This window comes from Leuresthes tenuis, unplaced genomic scaffold, assembly GCF_036924035.1.
Source record: "Leuresthes tenuis unplaced genomic scaffold, fLeuTen1.0.hap1 SCAF_22, whole genome shotgun sequence".
Lineage (NCBI taxonomy): Eukaryota > Metazoa > Chordata > Actinopteri > Atheriniformes > Atherinopsidae > Leuresthes > Leuresthes tenuis.
Genome location: NW_027325376.1, coordinates 24,658,352 through 24,680,749, shown reverse-complemented (window position 1 = coordinate 24,680,749; position 22,398 = coordinate 24,658,352). Strand labels below are relative to the sequence as shown.

The window sequence follows — 22,398 nt, the reverse complement described above, 5'->3', positions numbered from 1 at the left end:
CAATGCCTTGATCAATCTGTGATCTCCTTTAAGCACCGCATCACTCGCACACAAAAACAATTAATTCACACACTTGTACCTCATCCAATCACACGCGTGCCTCAGCCTTGTACGCATTCAATATATCTCACACAGTCAGAAACAACAAAACATTTTTAACAATAGTGTAAAATAATAATGAATTGCTACAGCTGCAGAGTTACACCTACTATTAGTCCACCCAGCACTGTTTTTATGCAGACTGCTCGGAGCTGTAAAAGGTAATCTCAGCCCAGTTAATATCTCACAATGTCAATCTTTTGCTAAAACTGTATTCTATGACCTCAAAATTATCTCTGTCTCGTCAAATTGATGTTACATTAAACTAAACAACGATAAATTAGTAGGAAGCTTTACATTTATCACTTTTAAGTTTCAGGAGTATAGATTGCATGTATTTATTTTTTTTTTAATAATTGTATTAATTGGGTGATCAGGTTTTTTGAAGTGCTTCCTCTCCAGACACAATGTCTGTAAATGACAGAAGAAGGCACATTTTTGGAGAATCTGAGCTCTACAGCAGGAAGAATTTGTTTTGTTTAGTCTTTGAATTGTTCTCTGTGGAAAGTTATATATATTTTCATTTTGAAACGTGTCCCCATGGTTTGTAATTTTTTTGCGTTCTTCCTTGTGTATGTTATGAATATTCTTATTTCTAAACATGTAGCAGTTGTGTGTCACCATTGCGTGACATAAAGGCATGTTGTGTTTCCAATTAGTTAAGTTGGAAAAGAATAAAATAGTTAAAGTAAAATACACCTCAAAAGGCATTGTTGGTGTTGACTGACCCACCGCCAAACTGGTCATGCTGGAGGATGTTGCAGGCAGCAGAACATTCTCTATGGCATTTCTCAGTGTGAACCTGCTCTCATCCATGAAGAACACAGGATGCCAATGTTGAATCTGCCAATCTTGGGTTTCTCTGGCAAATGCCAATCGCCATGCACAGTGTTAGGCTGTCAGCACAAGCCCCACTTGTGGACGTCGGGCCCTCATACCACCCTGATGGAGTCTGTTTCTGACAGTTTGTGCAGAGAGATGCATATTAGTGACCTGCTGTGGAGGTAATTTTGCAGGGCTCTGGAAGGAGAAAGGAGGAACAAGAGGAGCACTGCCAGAGCCCTGCAAAATTGTACAAAGGAGGAACAGGAGCAGCACGTCTCCTGGTGTACTGGCCTGTCTCCTGGTATCTCCTCCATGTCCTGGACACTGTGCTGAGAGATACAGTAAACCTTGCCACAGCTCGCATTGATGTGCCATCCTGGATGAGCTGCACTACCTGAGCAACTTCTGTGGGTTGTAGACATCGCCTCATGCTACCTGTTGGGGTGAAACCACTGACAAAATGCAACACTGAACAAAACATCAGCCAGAAAGGATGAGAATTTGCACAACAGCAGGTGAAACTGATTCACAATCAGTGCTGCTTTCTAACTGGACAGGTTGATTTCACAGAAGTGTGATTGGTTTGGAGTTACATTATGTTGTTTAGGCATTCCTGTTATTATTTTTTTGAGCAGTGGATAAAGTAAAAGGTAGCACAGAAAACTGCTGACTTCAATGACTAACCCGGCTCTGTGAGGATTCATGCAAATGTCAAATCCAGCACAGAAAAGCAAGTGAAAACCAAACTCTTTTACGTACATATAAATAAAACTTATTTCTCTCTCTCTCTCTCTTTTATTTATATATATATATATATAAAAATAAATAAAAGAGATATACACGCACACCTTTCAGCGCGAAAGAAATGTGAGCGTGTCATTGAGCTGATATCCGGTAGAAATGGACGTGTCTCCAGTGTAACATAAAAGGAGGGGAGGCGGTGATGACACTCCTGATGCTCTCATCATCCTCTATCGCTCCAAATATTTTTATACATATTTATTCCAAAACAGTTGGGACTGATAGAGCCCGCGGTCACTTTTTCTTCCACCAAGGAATTTTGCAGATCCGAACCGGTACCGCAACTCCATTGGCAAGCATCAACGGGTACTGGTCTGTTTATCTTATTCCTCCGTTCACCTGTGTATTTTGTTTTGTTTTGTGTGTGTGTGTGTGTGTGTGTGTGTGTCCCCCCCACACACACACAAATTTAAAAAAAAATAATTATAATCTTACCTCACGATTTTTATTTGCACCGCATAAGAGCAGATAGCAGGGGACGTCGGATGGCTTTTAATCTGTTTACTACAATTCTGCCGGGGTGATGCAGACTGGCACCTCTTTATTTGTGAGCTGCGATGTGATGTGGTATATAAAAGGGATCGAGGAGGAGCAAATATTGTTTACAATGTATTTACGTCTGCATCATATTGCTGTTTCTATATGGCAGGTGTGTTTGTGGTGCACTCACTGGTTTACAACCCAAGCCTTCGTGCTTTAGAAAGCCTTAGTGTTTTAGAAATGGCTTAAAATATGCCCATCATATGGTTAATTGTATTTGTGTCGAAGACAGAGAAAAGGCAAGATTTTGTAAAAAGGAAAACAAAAAGCCTGGTTTACGCAATCGAAGCCTTTTTATAATCCCGTTCCGATACTACAACAACATGTATTTGCCAAGATATATAAATGTCTATCTATATAACATGGTCGTAGGAAAATACAAACCGCCACAATTCATATCGATGATCAAGAAAAAAATCAAGGAGTTGTTCGATTCAAGAGGCAGCACAAACCAAGCCTCACAAACCAAGGTATATCAGCGGCTAACGTAACAGTTCCCAGCTTCTAGATGGTTCCAGTGTATTGGGATGAAGACATGATTTGGTATGATAGTGCTGCAAAATGGCAGTATTAAAGATAACGGTGGCTTAATTTTATTCGGGAACAAACACTATACATTTCCCTTAATGATTCATTACGTCATTATGAGACCTAAATACCTGACAAAACCACCTTCTTGAATGCGAAAAAAAGGCCAGCGTGTCGCTTTTATCTGTCTCCTTTTTGTACCTTTGTAGAAGAGTTTTGGTTGGATAAAAAGTAACCACATCTTCTTCCAGACCAGGTCAAAATAAAGATTATTTGAGCAAAAAATAACATTTGTGCCAGAAATATCCTAACTTCTATTTTTTTTTAACAAACCTAGTTAGTATGGTAATTCTTGTTCTTTTAGAGGAGAAACTATTCTAACAGAAACAGCAGGATCTAGTGAAAGTGGAATGACTTTTTTTTGGTTTTTGACACCAGAAGGAACTGTTTTTGAAGCCATACATTTAGGTTATTATGGTTTTTATGATGGAATTAAATCATCAGGAGCATCCAATATTGCAGACTCTGTCTTGATAATATTAACAAAAGAGGATATTTTATAATATTTTATATTTATTTTGCTGTTTTTATTGAGTCATGATGCATTGCAAAAATATTTAATTGTTTAAATTACAACTAAAACCTGTGAAGCATTATTTAAAGACTATGTCGGGAGCCAATTGACTTTGACAAACAGATGTGCAGTCCTCTAAGAATCTAACAGGCCTTACCCTTTGGCGATTAATGTTCTGCACAGGTAAAATGCAGATTGACAGAGTTAGCCCAAGCCAAGAGGGGGCGGACAACAACAAAATTCCTAACAAAGAGGACAAAGCACTAAAGATTATAAATGACAAAGAAGGACAGATGAATTCCACAGACAAATTTGCACTGGACATTCTTTATTATCTGCACGCATAGTTTTACTCCATCACGAAACAGATTTATCTACTTTGACATCTGCTCAGTGATTCCCAGTTAGGAAAAACTATCACAAACTCATTTAAAAGGAACAAACTGTAAAAAGGAAGCTCAGCCTTCCATAAATATTGATAATTTCACTTTTCCCCCCAATTCATGGTGAACCCAGAGAATTCACCAAAAGTGGTAAGTAAAGCCAGTAGATGCGGAATGGATATTTGTGAATTTGATATATATATAAAACAATGTCATCATTGTATTGCGAGAGGTTGTTTTTTTTTTACATTCATCACAATTGAAGGGTTTTTGTTTAACTCTAACTGCCAATCGTTCAACAATAACTGATAACAAGATTGGAGAAAGGAGACAGCCTTGACGAGTTCCACTGTGTTTTACAAAAGGACGAGAAACATTTGTTAGAATAAGTTAGAATTGAAGAGGATTGACATAGATAGATAATTTTGATCCATTTTATGAAGAAGCCATAACAAAACATTTTTTGGGCCACTTCACTTAAGCAAATTCACTCTGTGCATCTAGAGAGTGAACCACAATTTTTTTCCTGTATATTGAGCATACATGCTCAAAGGTAGGCCGAATATCATGGCCTGTAACCTTAATATTAGAAAAGTAGGCAATCACCTTTTCCACTTCATCTTGTGCAATATCGATATCTAGGATTTTGCTCAAGGTCTCATTCAGCTTAGTTTGTTTGAGGTTTTCAAAAAAAAATAAAAATGATACATAGCATCATGATCTGTCACCCAATCTGTTACCCAATGACTGAAACTGTAGCACAAAAGTCTGCAAAACATTTGTTATTCTGTTCAGGGTTAGTCAATAATGTCACATCAGGTGCTTTGATAAAATGCTGTAGTTCCTGAGGCTTGGGTATGTCTTAGCTGATGGGCCAAAAAGCATTGAGGCCTCTCACCAAATTCAAAGTGTCTCTGCCTACCTTTTAAAAGTAACTATGAAATATTCTTCAAAACTATCAAGTGATATTCATAGATATTCATTCACACCTGCCCTCCCCTCAAACACATCTATTCCATGTCATTTAGTCACACTTCATCTTTCTATCTGCATGTGTGAGATACAGTGAATCAAATACTGGCTTAAAACTTCTAGTTATTGGCAACTTAGAATGTTTTTTTTAATAAACACATTCATACAAAGTACACTGTTTCTGATTGTAGGTAGAAACGATATCTTGTTCCAAAAAAATATTAATGATTTTGTACAATGCCTGTGATTGCTGTTTCTTAAGCACTTATCCAGGCACCGAATCTGGTTCAGCAGCTTCGTAGCTGTCAATGGCTTGCAGATTAGATTTGAAGTAGAATTCTTGTAGTTTTATAATTTGTCATCATGGTCAAAAAGGGTGATTGTTGAGATCTGTTGTTTGATTGTTTTGGTGATCAAAGCAAGTGGATAACTGTTTTAGGACATTAGTGCAGTTTTTTAAAGATTTAAATCTCTTTAAAGAAATATTTATGTCAAACGGAAAAATAAAGTATTTGGAGTAAAAACATTTTTTTAAAAAGGCAGTCAAAAATTCACTGGAGATGGTCAGAATTCCATACAGTTTATTTAGTTTATTCCATACACAGAAATAAACCTGAGTCCAATTAAAGAAAAAACTCAAAATTATGGTCTTTTTTTTAAACAACCCCACTAAACAAATCTAGTCTCGTGTACCCATTTTTTTTCAAAAGACAACGTAGGTCCTCTCTTTTTGATCCTCTGAATCACAAAGGCAGATGGCTGTCCTTCCTAAGTATGGCTCTACTAGAGGTTTCTTCCTCTTAAAAGAGTTTTCATCTCCACTGGGAGCTCATGTGCACCCGGGAGGGGATGATTTAGTCGAAGAGAAGTTTCAATGTGATTGGGATTATATGAATTGGGCTAATTTGGCTAATTTTGAACACGTTTGTTTTAATTGGATTAGAATTGAATTAGAATTGGTTTAAATCAGATTGCTTATTTAAAGTGCCTGTGAATAGTTGTGTATGTAACTTGTAGTTTAAAAGTACTTCATCAGTAATCAACTAGACTAGAAAAGCGCTAAATTAGTACAGCTCATTTACCATTTATTAATCCCCTTTACTATTTTTTAATGATGCACTACTTGTGTGTTTATCTGTCAACTTTCAAAAAGTTTGCAAACTGATTTTTATTTAACCCCTTAAAATTCCTGCAATTTTTGTCTGAAATGCCTAAAAAAAATAAATAAATACCCAAAGCTGTTCTTGAACCATTTGGAGAGGCATGGTTGTCTTTTTTTGAAAGAGAACGCTCTGAATTTTCACCCAATTTTCTCCTCTAAAGTTTTGTTTTGTTTCACTCTGCTTTTAGAGGAACGAGTACGTGGCGTAAATGATTCAGTTCTTTCACTCTACTTTTTTTCTTTTTTTTTTTTGAAGAGCACCACTCTTCTTCTGCTACTTCTTGTTAATGCGGACGCTAGACTTTCTGCTATCGTATTATCATAGTGACATGTGCACGTTGCTCCAGAGTTAGTAAAAACATGAGAACAAATTGATTACTTTAAAAAAATTACATATTTTGTGTTGAAACTTATGAAAGGTATTTTATTGTGGTTCGTTCCGTGTTTGTGTCATTTGTATGTGACATGCAAAGGCTGTCACTGAGGTGTGTGGAAGATATGTTGCTAGCAGACAGAGCTCAAACTTAGTGCCCTTGGAAGCAGGAGGTAGGAGGAGACAAATGGTGTATTCGTCAAAAACGAGTGATTCGTTTAATTCATTTTCAATAAGAGCCATAACTCATAGCAGCTTAAAAGGTTCATTTCATGTAAAACCATTACTTAAGTTACTAAAATTATTCATATTAAACTTAAAATGTAAACATGGGTTTATGCATTGTCTGTGAAATATCGTATTATGGTCTTTGTATTTTTGTGTCCATTTAATCGTTTTCACGATTTCAAAATGTCGGTGGAGAAAAGAGAGAATTAAAGTTGCACCAGTCGAAGTTTGGGACCCAGTCCTCAGAATTATCTTCAGACGTTCTATTGTGTAAAACAATGAATTGTATTTATAACACAAGAAAGGCTGAGCTGTGTATATAATTCAATTCAATTTTATTTATATAGCGCCAGATTACAACAATTGTCATCTCAAGGCACTTAAGTAATATAGTCCAATTCAAGCCAATTGGAATTCAATTCATTGTAATCATAATCCAATTAATTCATATAGAGCCAATTCAAAAATTAATATCCTAGCTAAGGAAACCAACAGATTGCACCGAAACTTGTCTTCAGTCCAATCTCCCGTCCTGAGCCTGAGGGACTGTGGAAAGGAACGACTCCCTTTAACAGGAAGAAACCTCTGGCAGAACCAGAACCAGGAAGAAACCTCTGGCAGAACCAGAACCAGGAAGGGTGGCCATCCGCCTCGACCAGCTGGGGTTTGAGAAGACAGAAAAGAGGGGAGAAAAACACCATAACACCATTCAAAGGATACCTGTTGGAACAGGGAAACACAAGTTAATAATCACAATAATGTCACATGTACATAAAATCAGTTGAGAAATTAAACAGGGGGAAAAAAGAGCAAAGTGAGGAAAGGTGTGACAGATGAGGTCCCCCAGCAGTCTAAGCCTATAGCAGCTTAACTATGGGATGTTTCAGGATTACCTGAGCCATCCCTAACTATAAGCTTTATCAAAAAGGAAAGTTTTAAGCCTAATCTTAAAAGTGCTTCCCGGACATTTACTGGCAGCTTATTCCACAAGAGAGGGGCCTGATAACTGAAGGCTCTGCCTCCCATTCTACTTTTAGAAACTCTGGGAACAACAAGTAAACCTGCAGCTTGGGAGCGAAGTGCTCTGTTAGGAAAATATCTTACAATGAGATCTTTAAGATATGATGGAGTTCGTCATTAAGAGCTTTATATGTGAGAAGAAGAATCTTAAATTCTATTCTGAATTTAACAGGAACCAATGAAGAGAAGCTAAAACTGGAGAAACATGATCTCTCCTGTTAGTTCTCATCAGAACTCTGGCTGCAGCATTTTGGATCAGCTGGAGGCTTTTCAGAGAATATGTGGGACAGCCCAATAATAAGGAATTACAGTAGTCCAATCTCGAAGTAACAAATGCATGGACTAGTTTCTCTGCATCACCCTGAGACAGGATGTTCCTGATTTTAGCAATATTACGAAGGTGAAAGAAGGCAGTCCTAGAAACCAGTTTTATATGTGCGTCAAATGATAAATTCTGGTCAAAAATAACTCCAAGGTTCCTCACTGTAGAACTAGAAGCCAAGGAAATACCATCTAGAGTAACTATATAACTAGACAATTTCTCCCTGAAGCGCTCGGGTCCAAAGAGAACAACTTCAGTTTTGCCTGAATTTAAAAGCAGACAGTTCTGAGTCATCCAGGTCTTTATGTCTTGAAGACAGGCTTGTAGTCTGACCAACCTATTGGTTTCATCTGGTTTCATAGATAAGTACAGCTGAGTATCATCAGCATAACAATGGAACTTTATGCCATGCTGTCTGATAATGTTTCCTAATGGAAGCATGTATAAAGTAAAAGGAATCGGTCCAAGCACAGAACCCTGAGGAACTCCATGACTTACTCCAATGTGTGAGGAAGATTCTTCATTTACAAGAACAAACTGGAATCTATCAGATAAATATGACTTAAACCAGCCTAATGCAGTTCCTTTAATCCCAATAACATGTTCAAGTCTCTGTAACAGAATGTTGTGATCGATCGATCGTATCAAATGCAGCACTGAGATCCAACAGGACAAGCACAGAAACAAGTCTGCTATGAGAAGCTAACAGGAGATCATTGGTAACCTTCACCAGTGCTGTTTCTGTGCTATGATGCACTCTGAATCCTGACTGAAACTCTTCAAACAGATTATTTCTATGTAAATGATCACAAAGTTGAACTGCAACTATTTTTTCAAGAACTTTAGACAAAAAAGGGAGATTGGATATAGGTCGATAATTAGCCAACACTTCTGAATCAAGAGTAGGTTTTTTAAGTAAAGGTTTAATTACAGCAACCTTAAAAGTCTGAGGTACATATCCTGTCAACAAACACCGATTGATCAAATCCAATATGGAAGTGTCAATTAAGGGGAAAACCTCCTTGGACAGTCTGGTTGGGATTGGGTCTAACATACAAGTTGATGGTTTAGAAGAGACTATTGCTGTTGCTAGCTCAGAAAGATCAACTGGGCAGAAGCCGTCTAAATACAAATCATGTTCTAAAGATACTTCTAAAGCTGCTCTACTTGATGATACATCAGTAATAATAATGGGAAGGATTCCATTAATCTTCTCTCTGATAGAAACAATTTTATTGATGAAGAATCTCATGAAATCATCACTGCTGAGAGTTAAAGGAATACATGGCTCAACAGAGCTCGGACTCTTTGTCAGCCTGGCAACAGTGCTGAAAAGAAACCTGGGATTATTCTTATTCTCTTCTATCAATGATGAATAATAAGCAGTTCTAGCTTTATGACGGGCTTTCTTATACGTTATTAAACTATCTTTCCAGACTAATTGAAACTCTTCTAAATTAGAGGAACGCCACTGTCTCTCCAGCTTTCTTGCAGTCTGCTTTAACGCACGCAGCTGTGAATTATACCAAGGAGCCAACCTCTTCTGACTGATTACCTTCCTTTTCAGAGGGGCAACATTGTCCAGTGTTGTACAATAATATAATATCTATAATAATTAACACTACTTTTTGTTCCTCTTGGATTTTTGCTTTATTGATGAGAATGCTCCTGAGTGATATCGCTGAGTCCACAATTTCCTTCAGAGACAAAAGTATCTTATCTACAAGTATAATAATATTAAGTAACATAATGAAATATCAATACTTCCTTGTCAAGAGCATTGTCTGAAGAGGGAAACCTCTTCAGACAATGCTTCTTCTCCAGAGTCTATTAAAGAAAAATCACTGTCCTCCTCTGACAAGAAAATCATCAGAAACATCACTGTCCTGTTGTAAACAAACCTCAAAGGCTTCCTCCATACTGTATTTTGTTTTTGAAGTCCATTTAGCCATATTGTAGACAAACTCATGAAGCGAGCGACTGCTTCTATGTGCCGCTCTTTATGCTCTGCTTTGGCTATATATGGAAGAAAACCGAACCACCAAGCAGCATATTGTTGTTTTCAGAATTTCATTAGCTATTCAATGCATCACTCAAAAGTAAAATCCGCTGCAACTGGTTCGAGCTTCATACATGGAATAAGTGCAGATACTTTTGACCTATCAGTGAATAATTGACTATTATTCCACAGCAGACAGAGTAAACAGTCATCTATTAGAGTAAGTCAGATGTCAAAGTTTAAAGCCCAGAGCTATTTTGGTATCACAATGTGGTGAATACAGGCATGCTAACTGAAGTAATGATCAAGAATATGTGAAAAATATATGCATCTGGCATCTGTCGACAAAATTTTGACAGTTTGTCGACAGACTATGTGTCTTTGTGGACGTAAGACTTGTAGACTTAACTGTTTTACAGGAGTGCATTATCTGGACCCTTGCCAATGTAACAGGACCATTTGTATGAGTTGTTTCTGTTCTTTGAATACTGTGATGCTTCAAGAGACTTGGACAATTTTTTGTATTTGCAACTGGTTTGCACATTAACACAAAACATTTATTTCTTGCAAGAAAAAGACATGTCCACACAACCTGTCAGGAAGCTGGCTCAGAGTTGTCTGACTCACAAAATGATACTATTGCTATTATGTTTGCTGGCCACACAATGTTATGGGAAAATGACATTCCTAGCCATTTAATGTTATGGGAAGATGAGTTCAGACAGTCAAAACAATTTTGCTTGCTACATAGTGTTATGAGAACCAAAAGACAGGAGGAGGCCTCCTCCCATCACAGAAACTCTTATTCTTGCAGCTTTTCTCATAGTATAACTATATAATTTTTCTAACATATGTAAACAAAATGATGTCAAGAAATAAACATAACCTAACTGAAAGTGTTGGTGCATGGGGTTACCGACTATATAGCTGTGCAGCTGTAGGTGCAGCCGTCACACACCTCCCTTCTTCAAAACTTAAGCTGGAACAACGAGAGAGGTAGTCAGCAGTTACATTCACTTTCCCAGGGATGTGTTGAACCATGAACTGGGATGGCTGCATGGCATCGAGTAATCCTTCCATTCGTGTCTTTCATCCGGTCTAGCCATTGCAATGCTTTGTAGTCAGTCTGCAAGATGAACTCCCTCCCCAGCAGGTAGTACTTGAACAAGTCCAGAGCCCACTTGATAACCAGAGCTTCCTTCTCCACAGTGGCATAATGCTCCTCTCTGGGAAATAGCTTGCAACTGATGTTGGCAACAGGATGCAGATCCCCCGATGACCCCTGCAGAAGCACAGCACCAACACCCCTCTCAGAAGCATCAGTTTGCAAGATAAAATCCTTGTTAAAATCTGGACTGTGCAAAACTGGATCCTTACTGGATATCTCGAAAAGCTGCCACTGCCACTACTGTTCACTCAACAAGGTGTGGGTGCCGTATGCCAGTCATATCCGTCAGGGTTGCAGCTCTTGCTGAGAAGTTTGGAATGAATCGATAGGTAAAAGCCAGCCATTCCAAGGAAAGATCTTAACTGTTTCTTTGTCTGTGGAAAATGACAGGATTAAATTGTTTTGACTTTGTCAACTTGTGGCTTAATAACCCCACCTCCAATGGTGAAACCAAGGTACTGTGTCTCTACTCTGGTCAGGGCACACTTTGCAGGATTGATTGTGAGGCAAGCACTCCAAATGGCCCAGGACCTCCATCAGATGTTCCACATGTGTCTCCCAGGAGTCACTGTAAATGACAATGTCATCAAGATATGCACATGCATAACCAGCAAGTCCATCCAGTACCTTCCATCAGTCCATCTGATGCATCAGTCTTTGGAAGGTGGCAGGGGCCCCATGCAAACCAAATGGCATTGGATTGTGCTCACTTTTGCCCCCCAGCTCTCACATGGCTCCCCTCAGCACCGATAGAAGAAAAGAAAATGGGTTTAACATATAAAACAAATTTAACAAAGTTGAAAATACAATTAGATTTAAATGTGCACGCTTACAAACAGAAATAATGCATTTCAACTTAGTTTAAACAAATATGTAAACAAAATGATGTCAAGAAATAAACATAACCAACAACATCTGAAAGTGTTGGTGCATGGGGTTACCGACTAGTTAGCTGTGCGGCTGAAGGTGCAGCCGTCACAGTGTCAGACCCATCCTCAACATCCTTTGTCTTGTATAACGTGCTCTGTGAAGAATTTTGTACTGTATGAGCTGCAAATTAGGATTTCGAGAGGATTCTGAAGGTGTTCAAACATTTGTGGCCGGAAGTTATGATTAGAACTGATGGATAGATCTGCCTCCCATTTTGAGGATGGTAGAGACATTGTGTCATCTATTTTAGACAATAATTTATATATTTTTGACAGCAGTCTTGGGGTGCAGATGCTTAGAAATTCTGCTACCCTAATGGGGAGTTGTAAGTCTGGTTGGTGGAGGATATATTCATGGTTATTATAGACTTAAGTTGTTGATATTCTAGGAATTTATTGTTGCCTATCCAATGTTGTGATAGGAATTCATTAAATTAAATAAAATTTCCAATTTGGATTATATGATCCAGGTGTTTGATTCCTTTGCTCTTCCATAGAGTTTAACATTTTTGTTTTGTAGGATGTCAGGATTGTTCGAGATGGATGTAAGCTTACACGGGAGAAGTGAAGACTGTAATTTTAAGAAATTCCCACCAGGCTGTCAGAGAGGTGCTGATTGTCAAGTACATCGGGACTCTGGGCACAGATGCAGGGTCTTTTCAGATGCAAAGAGTGTTTACTAATATAACACAGCACAGCACAGGCAAGGCAGGGCAACAGGCAACAATTTAACATAAGACACGCTCTCCTAACGAGGCGGATTTAAACAAAGGACGCACTCGAAAAACAGAGGCAATATGAAACATTAACTATAAACTTAAAGCTCTCCTTTAACGGAGGCCACTATGAAAGGTTGCAACGAAAAATTTCTCCTTGAAAACGGAGGAACAAACAAGGCTATGAAACTTACCGTATTAAATAAATAAACTAAGACTATGAACAAGAATAAATTACAAAACAAGATAGCGCTACAGGAGGATCACTACACTGAAGGCTCGTGGAAACTATGGATCAAGGAAAGGCTGGTAATGTAGCTCATGGGGAGATACAACATACTGGCACAAGACAAGGGAAACACAGACTATTTGAACACATGAGGGACCATGGGGAACAGGTGGAAACACTTGGGAATCAGGGAAGACAATCAGAGTGCTGAAAATTAGGTAAATCTAATCCACCACTGTCCTTGGTCTTCTGTAGAGTTTTTAAACTAATACGTGGTGGTTTGTTTTTTCCACAGAAATTTGGAGATACATGAATCTAGTGACTTAAACTAAGTAGCAGATGGTTTTATGGGGATCATTGAGAACAAATAATTAACTTTTGGTAGTATCATCATTTTAATGGTTGCAACTCTCCCCATAAGTGATTATGGGTAATGACTTCCAGAGAGTGAGATTGTCCTCTATTGTCTTTAGTAATTGCACGTAATTTAGCTTTGTTAGCTCTGAGAGCCTGGAGGAAATGTTTATGCCTAAATATCTAATATTTCCTGACTGTAAAGTGATCGCAGGTATATTCTGAAACCAACAGTTAATGGGCAGAACTGTGGTCTTAGACCAGTTGATAGAGTAGTCAGAAAGTGCTGAGAATTTATTTATGAGTGTGATCGTGTGAGTGAGAGACGTCTGTGAGTTCTGAAGGAAAAGTAATACATCGTCAGCATAAAGACTTATTTTATGCTCAAAATTTTGGGGTTGGATGCCTTTATTATTTATATCTTGTCTGATAGCAGCTGCTAAAGGTTTGAAGAAAATAGCAAAAAGTGAGGGGTAAAGTGAGCAACCCTGTCTTGTACCTCTCTGCAGGCTGAAGTTTGGAGAAGTTTGTCCTGACACTTTCATTTGGGGAGCTATATAATATCCTTATCCAGTTGATGAAGTATAACCCAAACCTGAATTTCTTTAATGCTGCGAATAAAAAATTCCAATTAACTCTAAGCTTTTTCTGCATCTAGAGAGACGATTGCGGTTTCGAAGTTGTTGATGGTAGAATAGTCTATGAGATTAATTAGCCTGCATGTGTTAGTGGATGAGTGTCTATCCTTTGTAAAACCTGTCTGGTCAGGATGTATTATAAGGGGAGTAATTTTCTTATTCTTTTGGCGAGGGCTTTACAAATAATTTTGAGGTCAACATTTATTAGTGATATTGGGTGGTAACTGGATGGAAGGATGGCGTCTTTTCCTGGTTTCTATAGCAGGATAATGTTATCAGAGTTTATGTTTGGGGATAATCTGCCATTCTCCTTAACTTGTAATGCCATTTTGTGAAATGTAGGTGCCAAAATGGTCCAAAATTCTTTGTAGAACTCTGCTGGAAAACCATCTGGTCCTGGGGCTTTGTTACTAGGCATATGTTGAAGGACTTCATGGAGTTCTCCTATTGAACTATAGAACTTGACTCTCTTGTTGACAGCACTACAGCTTCAATGCGTACAACACTGGACAATGTTGCCCCTCTGAAAAGGAAGGTAATCAGTCAGAAGAGGTTGGCTCCTTGGTATAATTCACAGCTGCGTGCGTTAAAGCAGACTGCAAGAAAGCTGGAGAGACAGTGGCGTTCCTCTAATTTAGAAGAGTCTCAATTAGTCTGGAAAGATAGTTTAATAACGTATAAGAAAGCACTTCGTAAAGCTAGAACTGCGTATTATTCATTATTGATAGAAGAGAATAAGAATAATCCCAGGTTTCTTTTCAGCACTGTTGCCAGGCTGACAAAGAGTCCGAGCTCTGTTGAGCCATGTATTCCTTTAACTCTCAGCAGTGATGATTTCATGAGATTCTTCATCAATAAAATTGTTTCTATCAGAGAGAAGATTAATGGAATCCTTCCCATTATTATCACTGATGTTTCATCAAGTAGAGCAGCTTTAGAAGTATCTTTCGAACCTGAATTGTATTTAGACAGTTTCTGTCCAGTTGATCTTTCTGAGCTAACAACAGCAATAGTCTCTTCTAAACCATCAACTTGTATGTTAGACCCAATCCCAACCAGACTGTTCAAGGAGGTTTTCCCCTTAATTGACACTTCCATATTGGATTTGATCAATCGGTCTTTGTTGATAGGATATGTACCTCAGACTTTTAAGGTTGCTGTAATTAAACCTTTACTTAAAAAACCTACTCTTGATTCAGAAGTGTTGGCTAATTATCGACCTATATCCAATCTCCCTTTTTTGTCCAAAGTTCTTGAAAAAATAGTTGCAGCTCAACTTTGTGATCATTTACATAGAAATAATCTGTTTGAAGAGTTTCAGTCAGGATTCAGAGTGCATCATAGCACAGAAACGGCACTGGTGAAAGTTACCAATGATCTCCTGTTAGCCTCTGATAGCGGACTTGTTTCTGTGCTTGTCCTGTTGGATCTCAGTGCTGCATTTGATACGATCGATCACAGCATTCTGTTACAGAGACTTGAACATGTTATTGGGATTAAAGGAACTGCATTAGGCTGGTTTAAGTCATATTTATCTGATAGATTCCAGTTTGTTCTTGTAAATGAGGAATCTTCCTCACACGTTGGAGTAAGTCATGGAGTTCCTCAGGGTTCTGTGCTTGGACCGATTCTTTTTACTTTATACATGCTTCCATTAGGTAACATTATCAGACAGCATGGCATAAATTTCCATTGTTATGCTGATGATACTCAGCTGTACTTATCTATGAAACCAGATGAAACCTACAGGTTGGTCAGGCTACAAGCCTGTCTTAAAGACATAAAGACCTGGATGACTCAGAACTGTCTGCTTTTAAATTCAGACAAAACTGAAGTTGTTCTCTTTGGACCTGAGCGCTTCAGGGAGAAATTGTCTAGTTATATAGTTACTCTAGATGGTATTTCCTTGGCTTCTAGTTCTACAGTGAGGAACCTTGGAGTTATTTTTGACCAGAATTTATCATTTGACGCACATATAAAACTGGTTTCTAGGACTGCCTTCTTTCACCTTCGTAATATTGCCAAAATCAGGAACATCCTGTCTCAAGGTGATGCAGAGAAACTAGTTCATGCATTTGTTACTTCAAGATTGGACTACTGTAATTCCTTATTATTGGGCTGTCCCACATATTCTCTGAAAAGCCTCCAGCTGATCCAAAATGCTGCAGCCAGAGTTCTGATGAGAACTAACAGGAGAGATCATGTTTCTCCAGTTTTAGCTTCTCTTCATTGGCTCCCTGTTAAATTCAGAATAGAATTTAAGATTCTTCTTCTCACATATAAAGTTCTTAATGACCGAGCTCCATCATATCTTAAAGATTTAATTGTAAGATATTTTCCTAACAGAGCACTTCGCTCCCAAACTGCAGGTTTACTTGTTGTTCCCAGAGTTTCTAAAAGTAGAATGGGAGGTAGAGCCTTCAGTTATCAGGCCCCTCTCTTGTGGAATAAGCTGCCAGTAAATGTCCGGGAAGCAGACACCCTTTCCACTTTTAAGATTAGGCTTAAAACTTTTCTTTTCGATAAAGCTTATAGTTAGGGATGGCTCAGGTAATCCTGAAACATCCCATAGTTAAGCTGCTATAGGCTTAGACTGCTGGGGGACCTCATCTGTCACACCTTTCCTCACTTTGCTCTCTTTTTCCCCCTGTTTAATTTCAAAATTGATTTTATGTACATGTGACATTATTGTGGTTATTAACCTATGTTTCCCTGTTCCAACAGATATCCTTTGAATGGCGTTATGGTGTTTTTCCCCCCTCTTTTCCCTCTTTTCTGTCTTCTCAAACCCCAGCTGGTCGAGGCGGATGGCCACCCTTCCTGAGTCTGGTTCTGCCAGAGGTTTCTTCCTGTTAAAAGGGAGTCGTTCCTTTCCACAGTTGCCACAGGCACGCTCAGGACGGGAGATTGGACTGAAAACACATTTCGGTGCAATCTGTTGGTTTCCTTAGCTAGGATATTAAATTTTTTTAATTAGCTCTATATGAATTAATTGGATTATGATTACAATGAATTGAATTCCAATTGGCTTGAATTGGACTATATTACTTAAGTGCCTTGAGATGACAATTGTTGTAATCTGGCGCTATATAAATAAAATTGAATTGAATTGAATTGAATTGAGAGAGGTGAATCCAGAGCCATTGCCTGTTCGGTTTGTAATTTTGGAAGGTTGATGTTATTAAGAAACTGATCTATGTTACTGACTGATGGATCATTTTGTGATGAATATAAGGCTTTATAGAAGTCCCTAAAAGCATTGTTGATTACATCAGGGTCATGGGTGACGTTTCCTTTTGAGTCTTTAACAGAAGTGATTGTTGTTTTCTCTTTGTTTATCTTTAGTTGATTGGCAAGGAACCTTCCAGATTTATTGCCATGCTCAAAGTTCTCCAAGCGAAGTCTTTGTATCAGAAACTGTGTTTGTTTATCAATAATTTTGTTTAATTCAAGTTTAGCTTTTCTTAATTCATTCAGTATGTGTTCCTCTTTAGAGGCACTGTAGGCAACTTCTAATGTTGGTGAATGGTGTTATGGTGTTTTTCCCCCCTCTTTTCCGTCTTCTCAAACCCCAGCTGGTCGAGGCAGATGGCCACCCTTCCTGAGTCTGGTTCTGCCAGAGGTTTCTTCCTGTTAAAAGGGAGTCGTTCCTTTCCACAGTCGCCACAGGCACGCTCAGGACGGGAGATTGGACTGGAAATTTCGGTGCAATCTGTTGGTTTCCTTAGCTAGGATATATTTTTTTAATTGGCTCTATATGAATGAATTGGATTATTTTGAAACTAATAAATTGGTTTTCATTGGATTATGATTACAATGAATTGAATTCCAATAGGCTTGAATTGGACTATATTATTTAAGTGCCTTGAGATGACAATTGTTGTAATTTCCCTCTTTTTCTTAATTGATGAAAAAGAGATTATTTTGCCTCTCATAACTGCTTTTCCAGCTTCCCAGAGAATACAAGCTGACATTCCTGGAAGGTGTGATGGTAAATTTTATGTCTCAGGACTGACAGACTCTCCAATCCACATCAACCATTTGTATCACCCAGACACGCTAAACTATCTACCTCTTAATTAACACTCAGACAAGATAATTGTTTTAACCTCCTGTTTCTTAATCATCAAAACTTAGCCGGCCGGCAGAAAAAGTAAGTTTCTCTATTTCATTGCTCATCAGAGGTATTAGGAAGGAAGCGATTGAAAACTTCCATAACAAAGGTCATTATTTTCTAAATATACAGACCATTCCTTTTTTAAATAATTAATAAAATCAGGGTCTTTTAGTAATGATGTATTCAATCTCCAATTCCTAGCTGGTGGTGTAACTCTGTTATTCTCCAGTGTGATAGAAACTGGAGCGTGATCACTGATAGTGATGGGGTGGATTCTGGTGTCGGAAATATCACTCATCAAGGAACTGCTAACTAAGAAATAATCTATTCTTGAATATGAGTGGTGTATCGGTGAGAAGAAGGTGTATTCTCTAAGAATGGGGTGGTGGGAGCGCCAAGCATCACAAAGACCAAAATAATTCATACACTGTTCAACAATATTTGTGGACAGCTAGTTCTGCTGACTTCCTGAAGTACTGACTCCTGAGTCAGAAACCATTTTAAAGTCCCCTCCTATGATGAGTGTGTTATCTGAGTGATCAGAGAGTGAAGTGAAAAAGGAGTGAAAAAACGATGGGTCATCAATGTTTGGATTACATATATTTGCAATGCACAAATTAATTTTTTTGGATAAATAAATTAACTATTAGAAATCTACCTTCTGGTTCTATAACTGTGTTGTTTACGGTGTAATTTACAGGCTGAGTACACATGAGGAAACTGTGCTGTGGTGAGAACATCAGCTGCAGTCTATGATAAATTAATCTCTTGTAGTAAAACAATGTCTGCCTGTAGGTCCTTCAATTTATTGGAGATTTTTAATGTCTTCTCCCTGGACCGAGCTCCATGCACATTCCATGAAATAAACCTTAGCGTGGACATGCTCAGACTAACGCAGTGAGTGCTGGATGCTTGCTAAAAGCATCCCGTGCGTGTGTGTGTTTCTGTTCGTGAGTGTGGGCGCCGCTTGCTATAATGTGTACGTGCGCTGTCAATGCTGTGTAAGTGTGGTATCTGATTGCGTGTGCTGTTCAAATCTCTATGTGCACCGTGCATGTTAGCATTAAGTATTAAGGTGGAAACACAGCAGGTTAGGGAAGAAAGAAAGAATAGAAACACAGTGCGAAAGAGTGGAGTGCAAAAAAGTGTGAGATATAAAAAAGCCCAAAACAAACCCAAATAAACAAATGTGACCTGCAAATGTGACTAACATTCTATGCTGATGAGACTGGCAGTAGGCTATCTATTTTGCCTTGACAGATAACTGTGAATTGGGGAGTCTATTTCAGAGTTACTTATATACCATCTACAGTGATATGATTTATACAAGTTAACAAATTCAGATCACCTGGAGTTCAGCAGAGCCAAGGTGTGGTGTCCTGGTCCCCTCACCTGAACTTTCTGTTGGTTGTGTTCAAACTTGGCCACAATCGGTCTTGGTAGGCGGGCATCAGGTCTCTTCCTTCCCAGGCGGTGGACTTGGTGAAAAGTGATGTTCATCCAGTAAACACCATCATACTGCGAACCTGGAGATCAATATTTGATTCTTTCATTCTTTTGGTTTCATCAGAGATCTGGCTCTGATTTTACCGATCCTCTGAGGGCCACGTTTTCTGCAGCCAACGTCTGCACCTGTTGCTCCAACGACGCCAGTAATGCCTGAAACTCTCTATGTAAAATCTCTAACAGAGTCATACAGGCGTCGAAACAAGATGTTTCTTAAAATAATTTCTTATCAATCGATGTTAAAATGTCAGTCAGCTCTCCAGACTTTCTTCACTGTACTCCAGTGTTTTGTTTTAGTTTTACCCGAAAATATATATATTCAAACAATAGTTATTGGCATAATAATAATCTTACTATATTGTTTTCTCGATCAGAGGGTGCCATGTTTGAATCTACCGATAGTCTCACATAATCTTGCGACACTACAGCATCACACTCCTCTCTCCTTACTCTGCTTCGTGGATGACACCCAGCTCTATCTGTCCAGTCCACCTGACTCCACTCTCACTCCTCCCTCACCCACTGCCTCTCTGAGATTAAATCCACCCTATCTGTTATAATTGGCTTTGTTCTTAGACATTATGTATTCATATTCTGTATTTTACTAAATAACCTATACTCCTAGTTTGTACTTTTCCACTCTGCTCATACTACACAATAGATGACCTGAAATGGTCCAAGACATAACTAGACTAAATAACTGGGTCAGATGAAGCTTCTCTGTCTTGTCAGACTGACTAATACACGCCTAAAACAGCACTCACACACACACATTGTTTATCACATCCAAAGAACACGACAAGGACAGTGATTGGCCTGCTCATGCTACTAAAAACTGGCCAATTATACTCTGTTGAGTGTGAGTACAACCTCTGTGAGATAAAGCTGAATAGAAATATGAAATTTTTCCGGATATGGGGGCTCGGCCTGATGGATTTCCTGCGAGAGCTCTGTCACTCCGAGTCCAGCGCAGCCATATACTTTACACGTGACCATTAATAAATACTTTGTTTAACTTAAGATTTCTCTAGCTTGTTCTTGGGCTTCCATTGAAAAAAATGGTCTAACAATTTGGTGCTGTGAACCGGATTAGCTAACTCTGAGACTGTGTCCGATCTAGGACTGCAAGAGCTGATTGAAGGGGACCCTTTTTCAGACAATTCAAGGTGGCTAAAGCACAAGGTGAGCAGAAAACCTCTTGTATAACCATATGTGAAATTGCAGCAAATTGGTCATGCTAAATTCAATTGTCTGAATAAAGATGTCCTCTGATCACTAAATCAAAGGACAAAATTACTGTCTGCTGTTTCTTCAAAAATTGGATAGGATCTAGGACATGACTGTAAGTAATCCGCAATCGGTGGTTAGTCTGTAATTTGTCTGCAAATGGCGGTTAGAATGTAATATTAGTCCGCAATCGGCGATGGCTCTGTAAAATGTCCGCAAGAGGCAGTTAGACTGTAATGAATCCCCCACTCGGGCATTGCACCATTCACCCACTCTGACTAACACGTATAAATCATCTGAACGTGTCACAAAAAAATTGTTGATGAGTGGAAAACATGTAAACCTGGCTCAATGGGGTCGGTATTATTTTACACCTTTACTAGATGGCAGAAAAAAGCAGAAATACGTCTGGCAAATTGTCAGTGTTTTTTAGAAGTTAAATTCTCTAATTAGACACAGGCCTTTGCACAACTACCACATCAAATGCCAGTCAAGACGTTGTCTTCTCCAGGGACACATCCTACTACACTAGAAGATAAGACACATCTTCCCACCATCACACATGCTCAATAACAGAGGCATGCCATTAAGCAAAAGTAAAAAGTGACCATTTATACAGATTCAGCATACACAGTTTATGCTGTACATGTGGACATGTGTAATTGGAAAAGAAAAGGTTAGATATCCTTAGCTTTGTCATAAATGCTCTTACCCTAAGATTATCTCAGTGAGGACAGTCCAAACAAAACGTTTATTTACAGATTCTGTGTGAGCATTGGCCTGTACTTAAAGAGTACCAGAGTTACAGAGTTATTTGGTAAATGAGGTTACAATGTTAATAGAAGTTAAGTTTTTACAAGAGCAATTGTTATTAATTTGTTTATTCATTCTAAAATGCATTTGATTGGGAGAAATTTTATTTCAGTATTACAGTGAAGTGATAAGAAGCAATAAAATGTCCAAAATAAATCCAGGAAGAAAAGAATGTTTAAAACTAGACATTAGTAGAAGTTTGTTGTTGAATTAAGATTTAAGAGCTCTCTTGAAGAGTTAAAGTCAGATAAACAAACTAAAACAAAACAAACAAAATTTTTGATCCTTGAATTGAAAAACTGTCTGAATAAAATATTTTCTACAAATTGAGACTTCATGATTTCCACCTGAAGCAGATCTGAGATCAGACAGTCAGACCATATGACATGTGGAAAAAACATGATTTAACAGCAAGGCCAGACAGTCAGATGTCAGACAGTTTCTTATCATCTTAAAGCAATTAGTCTTTATTGTTTTAGAGATCATATTAACATGACTTTTAAAATTTAGCTGATCTAAATACTTCTCCTCTGCTTCTTTTCACCAATTCTGAATTTATCGTCAGTATTTATATTTGATCTCATTAAACCGTTAAACTACTTAACTGCAGCAGGTTAACTCTTCTGGCTCTCAACAAAGGCGGTCGCATTTCTCCTCTCTCCTATATCTGCCCTCTCCCTTATCTTTCCTGCTTCTCTCTTGTCTTGTCTTGTCCTGTCTCAAACTTCGGTGCCTCTCTCTGCATTGCTCTCCAAACTAAAATCACTGAATTGATCAACTGGTCTCTCAACGCAATTGACAAAATCTTTGCCACGAAAAGCTCGGGCCCAGGGGAACCCGCCTGTCCTGATGAAACATTCGCCACTGGGTACATG

At 38.4% G+C, this 22,398-nt stretch overlaps 1 protein-coding gene and 1 long non-coding RNA gene across 4 annotated transcripts in view; one reads left to right on the top strand and one right to left on the bottom strand.

The window, feature by feature from the left end:
• Positions 1 to 2,095, bottom strand: part of LOC140281434 (uncharacterized) — a 103,101-nt gene extending 101,006 nt beyond the window's left edge. The window contains exon 1 of the long non-coding RNA XR_011909745.1: positions 2,065 to 2,095. This is a non-coding gene — a long non-coding RNA (uncharacterized lncRNA). The remainder of the gene's footprint in view (positions 1 to 2,064) is intronic.
• peli3 (pellino E3 ubiquitin protein ligase family member 3) overlaps positions 1,808 to 22,398 on the top strand; it is a 181,648-nt gene continuing 161,057 nt past the window's right edge. For all 3 annotated transcript variants that reach the window (XM_072375859.1, XM_072375860.1, XM_072375858.1), the window contains exon 1: positions 1,808 to 2,031. In XM_072375859.1, coding sequence (XP_072231960.1) covers positions 1,868 to 2,031 — 164 coding nt within the window. In that variant the 5' untranslated portion in view covers positions 1,808 to 1,867. The remainder of the gene's footprint in view (positions 2,032 to 22,398) is intronic.